Here is a 10229-nt window from a genome sequence, read left to right as displayed (position 1 = left end):
CATGCAAAGAATGATAATGCCACGATAACTAAGAATCATCAATCGAGACATATTTTCAGAGTGTCTTCAACACAACCAACCATCAATAGACTTTAAACTCAACTCTTTGTTGAATGTTTTTGTATACAAAATATTTATAAATGTGAAATGACTGTTGAAAACAACTTAACCAATGGACACATGGCAGTAAATAAGCCAATGATTAAACGTAGTGGTTAAAGGAATCATGGGTAATAGGAGTTATCAAGCTTATTCCTTGGTTCAGAATAAAGCACTATGTGTGAATATTTTATAAATATTTTATAAAATTCAAAAATTGAAATTTACTGTATCAACCAACATTATTTATCACAGTATGCAAATTATCTTCACAATTTGAATAATTTTTGCTTATAATGAATATTTAATAACAATTAATTTCTAACAGATTTAATCTGCTAAAAGAATACAAGATCACTAAAAAAATGTTTTTCAATTCCTTCTATTTTGTGGTATATATGCCCTCATTCCATACTTTATACCAGGACTTCATATTGGTAAAACCAGTAGTAAAATCTAGTACACAATAGTTCATGTTATGTAGAAATTTTATTGCAGATATGAAAATTAAATACAAATATTACAGTGCATATAATAGAGCTTTGGTAAAAAAAAGATTGTCAGCCTCATCACAGTGACTATTCAAGTACATAATCTGTATTTATGGAGAGAGATTTAAAACTGGGACCAGTACTGAGGAAATGGGAAGGGTGGATTCTACAGAAAATTTCACAGAAAAGAAACATTCATTCATTTATTTATTTATTAAAAAAAACATGTCCTATATCATCGAAAAAACTCAAAACTAAGTGAAAAATACAATTTTCACAGTAGTTTCTAATGAATCTCAGTAGAAAAACGACAACCAGCAACTTTAGCAATGACTTTTTTTTTTAACTGTAAATAAAAATGATATACATGAAATGTTCAGCCCAAAATATTATTCTAATTCCCAGTCTCTGTCATTTCGAACATCTCACATTGATAAGGTACTTGTAATACACACCATTAACCATTTCAGCACCATAATTGTTCCCTCCAAAAAAACAACATTTTGCCCATTTTTAAGTATTTTCTTAAAAAGTGATCATTTTGGACCAAATGAACATGATTTTTTATCAGCAACAAGTCTTGTTCAAAATTTTAGAAAAAATCTGTCAAAAAATGATAGTAAGGGCTAGTCAAACTGGTACTTATCAATCCAATCTGAATATTTCAGTCTCATCATATTTATAAATCAGTAAAATAGTTAATTGTGTAAATGTAAATATGTATCCAACTGTAAATTAATATCTTACTAAAATCAAAAACTATTTTACAATAATTTGACTCATACATGCTAATTATAATATCGTAGTATGAATATTTTGTTTACATATATTAGGCATGTATCAAATAGAAAAAATATTTTATTTTTAATGGCACAATTCAAAAAAAATATAGAAAATCTATCAACTGTATAAACATTTCATCCGTGTTCTCATCATGTATTGACAATGTTCTTGTGTTTTATTTATATTTATATGTTGGGGGATATTGTTGTTGAACAACCACAGTTGTCTGTGTAGCTCCTACACCGGCAGATGGGTATGCACTTGCCTGAAATAAAGTAAACAATGTAATGTAGATATATTGTGCATACTGTCCTCTACAGTTCAATTTCAAATATTATGTTTTTATGGTGACAATCTTTAAATATTATGTTTTTATGGTGACAATCTTTAAATATTGTCACTAATCCCTACACAAATAATTTGCTGATTTAATAAACAATACCAGAAATATGAATTGAATATCAATTGAGAACTAGAATAGATATTATACCATGTTGGCCAGGGAACCAGAATAGATATTATACCATGTTGGCCAGGGAACCAGAATAGATATTATACCGTGTTGGCCAGGAAACCAGAATAGATATTATACCATGTTGGCCAGGAAACCAGAATAGATATTATACCGTGTTGGCCAGGGAACCAGAATAGATATTACCGGTATACATGTACCATGTTGGCCAGGAAACCAGAATAGATATTATACCGTGTTGGCCAGGGAACCAGAATAGATATTACCGGTATACATGTACCATGTTGGCCAGGAAACCAGAATAGATATTATACCATGTTGGCCAGGAAACCAAAATAGATATTATACCATGTTGGCCAGGAAATCAAAATAGATATTATACCGTGTTGGCCAGGAAACCATAATAGATATTATACTGTGTTGGCCAGGAAACCAGAATAGATATTATACCATGTTGGCCAGAGAACTAGAATAGATATTATACCATGTTGGCCAGGAAACCAGAATAGATATTATACCGTGTTGGCCAGGAAACCATAATAGATATTATACCGTGTTGGCCAGGAAACCAGAATAGATATTATACCATGTTGGCCAGGAAACCAGAATAGATATTATACCATGTTGGCCAGGAAACCATAATAGATATTATACCGTGTTGGCCAGGAAACCAGAATAGATATTATACCATGTTGGCCAGGAAAGCAGAGTAGATGTTATACCAAGTTAGCCAGGGATCCAGAGTATATATTATATCATGTTGGCCAGTTCAACAGCAATGCTGGCAAAGGACTGTGAGCCAAGAAACAAACATAAAAAACATACTATGTTGGCCAGGGAACTAGAATAGATATTATACCATGTTGGCCAGGTCACCAGCAAAGCTGGGAAAAAACATAGAAAACAAACATACTATGTTGGCCAGGGAACCAGAATAGATATTATACATGTTGACCAGGGAACCAGAATAGATATTATATCATAATGGCCAGGTCACCAGCAATGCTGGGAACAAGAATAGAAAACATACTATGTTGGTCATGACATCAGCACAGATATACTTTGTAGATCACAGAATCAGCAGAAAACTAGGCCAAACCAAATTGTTGATGAATACTTACCACAAGTCTGACACTGAACTGAGCATCATTATCTTTACCAACAAGATTGGCTGCTTTCATAGTGCCATCAGCCGTTACACCAATATGCTGACCAGGACTTTGTAAAGACTCCAAGGTTACAAACCCCTTCAGTGTTTCGTGAATTCGAAATTTACATGGAAAGCCACCAGTTCCCTAATATAATATAAACAGAGGATGGTGAATTATAATTAGGTGCAATGAATATGATATGATTGTGTATTGTCTCTATACTCTGATCACATAGAATGTTATGAAAGTGACAGACAGTTATAACAAGCCGGTAGGCTGGTTGGCGATCCGCTCCGCTTAAAAACAAGCAACATATTTTTGGTTGTTTCCATAGTGTGTCATAAACGTGAAGCTAACGTCGGTTTATAACTAAATGGGCCCAAATACAAAGTTTGCAAAAAACATTCAGTCGTTAGAAGTCACTTAGTTTATTACTAGGACGTATTCTGCTGTTACATTTATTATTTCCATACATTTTCTAGAATGAAGGCAGCATTTACAGTTCATTCAAAGTTGCGTTGGGATTACGTTGATACAGTGTAACAATGGCAAATTTGGTTGCACAACTTCCCTTTATCATATACACCCAGCGACACCGATGCCAATGGCAGTGCTGGGCCAGGATTTTTTTCCAATTAGTGACGACCTACCTGAGAAGTATGAACAAAATCAGCCGAGCCGAAAAAATCACAGAGAAGTTAAAAGCCGTTGCTGGTGAAAAGTTACCCCAACTTTGGGGTCAAATATCTCGGTAATGAAAAAAGATATCAAATAGTAACTTTGTGCCCACACTCAAGTTGAGTAGAATGAGCTATGTCTGAAGTGTTTTATCCTAAATTTGCTATGGCAACTGTGAGCCAAACATTTTTTTCACATTTTTCCTAATAACTAGGGTGAAGGTGTGACCTACCTGCCAAGTTTGATAGAAATTGGCCAAGCCAAAAAAATCACAGAAGAAACCATACGTGAAATCACTGGAAATCACACACACAGACACACCAACACACACACACAAAACGACAAAAGTGATTATAAAGGCAATCCTAGCAAAGCGGATCGCCAATATACGACATCAATGTTCAATGTTAGAAGTGTGGTATTTCCTAGATAACAGTTCCAACATTTACCAGTGTACCTTCCAGCCCCAGGCTTCCCCCAAATTATACAGGGTGGATATCCATAGTGAGTTCAATCTGCTTTTTAAATTCATCAACCTAAACTGATTGTTGTTTTTAATTTCATCACTGAAAATTAATTAAGCAGCCAGTCAGTTTATTTATCTTTTCATATTTGCCACTGCTATTTAATGTTTTTATGGATGACCGGTTTACTCTGTAAGGATTTGATGAATTTACAGGTTGAGATTTAGTTGCCATCATGGCCGAGAAATGCCTCTGTGAAAAACTAAATTATTTTTTTTTTATTTATCCAAAATTTATGTAATTTATTTATTCAAATTAGTACTTACCCTTCCTGATACATGGTTACTGGTAATTGTCAGATGAAATGCTGGGTTGGCAATATTACGCAATATTACAATATTATGTCCTTCATTAATACAGGTGAAATGAGCTACAATAAAGAGAGATATTTGGTTTATTCAGACATACATGTACTCACACATTCATCTATTGTCATCTGCAGTTTTTATTTTTAACATGAAGAATTCATACACATGAGAAGCAGACAGAGACACTTACAGTTTTACTATCAGTTTTCATCTGTACTTAAAAAATAATAATTTATTTTTAAAGTTGTCAATATATTTACAGTTACAGCCACATATTGCCACCAATTTGAGACTATAATAGTGATACTTTTTACAATGAAATTAGAACAAAATAAATTACAAGTAAAAATAATGTAGTAACTTCTATGGTATTTAGCTTTCAGAAAATATTACAAATCAAGAGAATGCTCATTTTTTTAAAATGAAAAAATTGTTAATAAATCACCTAATAGCTTTAATAATTGTATGAACTATGAGCCTTGTTTTCAAAAATGTCCATCCTGTGAAAACACCATGAAATTGTTCCATATTTGGAATTCACATTTCCTAATAAGGTATGAATGCAGATACCCCATACACTACAGTATGCTTAAGATGTATAATAATATTGTACAATTTCCATATGAACAAAACACCTAGTAGATGTATGCCTTGTACACACACACATACGGACATGGTCACCACAGTGGCTCCTGTGCAATGCTTACCACAAGGTTCATTGGGACTTGCCCTGGCATCTACTTGACTATTGGGTAAAATACGAAGTCCATTACTTGTCACACGAGATGTCAACTCAACTACATTCCCAGTAGAGAACTTTTTCTAAATAAAATACAAAATCAAAGAATTTTTAGAAAGAACTCTCATGTACTTAGGGTATTAGAGGCATAAAGTATAAATAAGGAAAAATATGACGGCGTACTGTCTGAGTGCATACTTTTCAGTATCCTTATTATTATACATCTTTTCCTCTTAGGAATACATCATGGAAATGCCAAAATCCAAACCATTTAGAACAGATTTAGTGAACTTCTTTGTGTGGGTCCAGTCAAATCCTGGGGGGCAGCCATGTTTTTTTTTTTTTATTTAGCGGACGGTTACATGTATAATCGTTCCATATTTTGAAATTCGCACACTGTAATTTATAGCAATTAGATGACAGACAAAAATGTATAATATTAGAACTCCAATACACATAAAGTAAATATTTTATTTATTGCATGCAAAATCATTGAAATATGTGAGCATTTGAGCTTCAAGCAAAAAAGTTAAAATACACAGTGTCACACTATTTAAGTAGTGAAAATACTGTACAGATAACGCATGGATTTCAAAAAAAAAAATCAGGTCTGTGCACTATCGCAGAACATCTATGTGATAAATACACACATACCCATACATACAGACAGACACCCATTGCATATTTAATCTTGGGAGTCAATATTTTAATATTAATTTTAAATCTAGGGAATATACAACTGTATATCTAGATATGTAAAAATGTAAAATCATGTCATGTGACTTACCAATGTTGCACTGCTTGCATGGATATCCACTTCATGAGTGACCGTATCATACGCCCCTTTGGCTAATTTTCCTGCTCCTTTGCTTAATGAACTTAGCAGACCACCAGCTGACGACTGAAAAGTAATCGAAAAAAAAAAATTATTTTCACTGAACGAATGATTCAGTGAAAATAAAATCAAGTGAATACATCTTTTTCCCTATATTTTATTTTCAACTCATCAAAAATAAACTCCATAGTAAAAACCCAACAGCCTTTCCAGCAAATATTAATTCATGCTAAAATAAAGTACTGTAAAGGGGTAATTATTCACTGGGTTTTAATTTAGCTTATTTCGCTGACTGGAAAAATGCGCTAAATTAAAACACAGTGAATATGTAAAATTTAGCATAGAACACATTATCTTAATGACGAAACCGTGAATTTAAAACCCACTGAATATGCCTGAAATGGTAAATCAGTGAAATTTAAACCCAGTGAAAATTAGTCATTTTACAGTATTTTACAGAATCTAATCATTTTCAAACTTATCTGTATGGTACAGTGTATATCACAGATGGCAGAATTCAGTTGTATTGGCCATTTTCAAAAAAGATGGCCTGGTGTAGTTGAAAGACATTCAGACTGTGGATGTATATGTATGCAAGTAATTTACTTACTTTAGATGAACCACTGGATGGCCTCACAACAACGGGCTGCAAATGAAGTATACACATACAATGAAAATATATTCTATTATTGGAATCCATTATTTAAATTGCCAAAAATATTAGGGATTTTTTTAAACAAGGGAACAGGGGCACAGCGCCCGCATGGAAGCAGATCCTATGGCAACCATAAAATTCTGAATGACCAGGAATACAAGTGCCCACAGTCTTCAACCGTGACCTGTCTGGTAGTAATTTTGGCCCCAAGGAAGCCATAGAATGCTCCATTTTAACTTAGAATTATCAAAAACTCCACACCCTGGTAGGGAGAACCCTATTTTGGCAGCACCGCTTAAATGCAGTACTCCCTCTTGCAGTTTGTTTCTAAACAAAAACCTGAATATGGAATTAAGTTTTAACAAATGTAGCTGTTATGAGGTTGGTGGATGCAGCTATGCACGGGTTTCACTATTTCCCATGAAAAAAATCTAAAAATATGACATGACAAAAAGTAGGTGAACAGTAAAAGGTACAAATTATCGACCATACATGCATGTGTGGTAATAACCTAGGGTACTTCTGTCTGCATTGACTTCATGGAGATTTATGGTTATTAATAATAATAAATTTATTGTATCCTTATCGGTTGACAGCAATAAAATGTTAGTTATAAAATTCAATACATAAAATACTAATGAAAGTAAAATTTTAGTCATTGAATTGCTATTTTTGATTTCATATAAGTTGTATAAATTATGTATGAACTCATATTACCGGTATATTTGAAATTTTTCTGTTTGGTGATCAAGATTTTCCATGAAAAAATTGTTTACGCAACATTGTTTACAGACTCTGTATTTGAAAGGCTTGTTTTTGGGAGTATTATCATTTTTTAAAACAAAGTTTTCTATAAAATAATGTTACCTGATTTGTTTGAATTATCGTTGTATGATGAGCAGGTCGTTGAGCAGGATATCCCCCTTGTGGGTATCCAGCCTGCCCCTGGAGGTGTGCCTGTCCTTGGGGATATCCACCTTTGGGATATCCACCTTGGGGATATGCCACCTGTCCCTGGGCATATCCACCTTGGGGATATCCACCCTGGGGATATGCCACTTGTCCCTGGGCATATCCACCCTGGGGATATCCGCCCTGGGGATATGCCACCTGTCCCTGTGGGTATCCTGCCTGGGGATATGCAGCCTGTCCATGGGGAGGATTAGCACTGTAAGGTGGTGGAAAGTCAGGGTTGTGTGGTGGCTGCGACATCTTATGCAAACTATAAACAAAACAAACAAACAAAAGTTACCACATTAATTCCTTTGTGAATTGAGTTTCTCAGATGGTGTACAATGTACTTTTCAAGTTTCCCAAGATCTCCACAATATTGCATAGAAAACATCATAAATGAATGAATTCATGTCTATCATGTTACACCAGCATTTTAATTGCCTGAACACGTCATTGTGATTGGGCAAGAAAGTGTTTTTAATTATGCAAGCCATAGTTAAAAAGATGGTAAGGTTACCATGGTTTTTCATGTTTCGAAGTAGGCCCTAAATGTCAAATTACACAGAAGGGGTAAATTCTGCTGTCAACTGAAATCAGCAAAAACATTATTAGAGTGTTCTCAAAAATAATCATTGCCATCTGCTGTGACTCACCCATGAATCTAATTTTGTTGATCCTCAAAACAAAATGAGAAGTATAGCAGTTTAATAGCACTAACTGGCGAGTGTACTAACATACATCAATTTTACATATATCAATGCTAACAGGAAAACTATGGGTGAGAATTTACACCACAGCTTGATGTATCTAATCGCTTTATTAGTTCTCGACCCATTTCATTTTAATGTGCACGGTTGCAAGTAGAATGTTTCAGATGCTTTATCACATTTACACATGGTTTTTGCTACTTTTCAAGTTATTTTTATGTCCCAGTATTACATTTAAAATGAAGTTGGTATATTACATGTATAATAACAAAAAAATTACCTTCACAGTCAGGAATACCAGGACTCGAGAAACACTACTGCTGTAGCAGTTTATTTCTTAGTCATGGTCTATTAAATTAATGCGTTCATCGTCAGGATCACAATGTATTTTATACTTATATTAATAACTTTGATTGAAAATTATAAGCAACACCAACATATATGAAATCTATCACATTTTGAAGGAAATTCTCAATGTACAGATCAATAAAAAAATAATAGAAATGTTATTGCATCCTTAGAAATACGATGAGTTTATTAGTTGATATTAATAGTTATAACTATACAATAAGATAATTTGGAATCATCAAGTTATGTAACATAGGGTTTTCATTTCTTTTTATGAATAAAGTTTCCAATCTTCTGTATTATAATTGTTATCATTTATACTACTCATATACATATTAATATTTGCTTTCCATGTCGCTGAGAAAGAAATTGTACAACTGACATGACAATCTGTTAATTAAATTAATTAATATTTCTTTGGTTCAGCAGATGCTTCTTACACAATATTCATCTTATTAACAACAAAACAACATTTGTTTCATATTTAATTCTCACCCTACCACGTTAAAAAGATAAAAAGAATATTTCAGTGAAATAACCACGTCCAGAGATTCTAAGATAAGGCAACTTTTAGTGATAAAAGATTAATGTTCTTAAGATTAATGTTCATACACATGTCAATTGATTAACCAATGAAATCCCAAAAGTGAACACTTGGATTATGTAAACATTATTTTTATATATTCAAAAACAGAAAACACATGATACATGCTTTGTGAACTAGCAGAAATAGTCCAAAAAAATTACTAGCCAGTTCTTTCACATAGCCACTCATGTACGTGTTTGTGATCATCTTGCAATTCGCGTGACTTCTTTGATTCCAAGTGATCTCATTGCATAGCCTCATTCTACAAATTGTTAATACTATGAGGTTATTACGAGAATACCTCAAATTATACACGAAGACAGTACAGTGGCAGTATCGACCGACGCGCATATACCTTTTTTCCGATATTTTACATTCAACTCGTCAAAAATCAGTGAAAATAAATTCCATACAAAACACCCAAAAGGGCTTTTTCGGCAAAAATTAATTCCAGCTAAAATAAAGTATTTTACAGTACATCCCATAATATACACCATCTTGACATCTGCCATATTAATTCACAGCCGTAATAACATTGTGCTTCAAATATGAATTATAACCATACTCGTCTGAACTTACCGTGAAATATTTGATCATATCATGTAGTTATTAAAAATTAATTGTAAAATTCATAACTGAGAAGTTCTGAAAAGTGAAACTGAAAGTGACTTGGTCAAGTTGGCATCCCTTCATGGATATTTACCCAAGAATTAAGGGACGGCCATATAATCCTTAAAAAAAAAAACAGCTATCAACAAAGAAGCTGTTATGCAATAAGGTAAATGTTGCTATCTTACCTCGATCAGTATAGAAGAGTATCTACGCGTTGATCAGTACTTTGTGAGTGACTCAAATAACGGTGGGTCACCTGATGTTGTGTCGTCTTCCGGTGTGTTTGT

The 10229-nt window shown here is 33.5% G+C and overlaps 1 protein-coding gene across 1 annotated transcript; it reads right to left on the bottom strand.

Moving 5' to 3' along the window:
- Positions 1-569: 569 nt before the first annotated feature.
- On the bottom strand, positions 570-10214 carry LOC100367232 (uncharacterized). Its single transcript, XM_006821570.3, has 8 exons — positions 10128-10214; positions 7603-7957; positions 6691-6726; positions 6033-6146; positions 5214-5328; positions 4465-4568; positions 2967-3140; positions 570-1638 (listed from the first exon to the last, which is right to left on the bottom strand). Exons 2-8 carry the CDS (start codon positions 7945-7947, stop codon positions 1549-1551), a joined length of 978 nt encoding a protein of 325 aa, XP_006821633.1. The 5' UTR covers positions 7948-7957; positions 10128-10214; the 3' UTR covers positions 570-1548.
- Positions 10215-10229: the final 15 nt, after the last annotated feature.

Source organism: Saccoglossus kowalevskii, chromosome 5, assembly GCF_978046115.1.
Source record: "Saccoglossus kowalevskii chromosome 5, keSacKowa6.1, whole genome shotgun sequence".
Taxonomy (NCBI): domain Eukaryota; kingdom Metazoa; phylum Hemichordata; class Enteropneusta; family Harrimaniidae; genus Saccoglossus; species Saccoglossus kowalevskii.
Note: the sequence above shows the minus strand (reverse complement) of the source record. Positions and strands in the feature narration are given on the sequence as shown.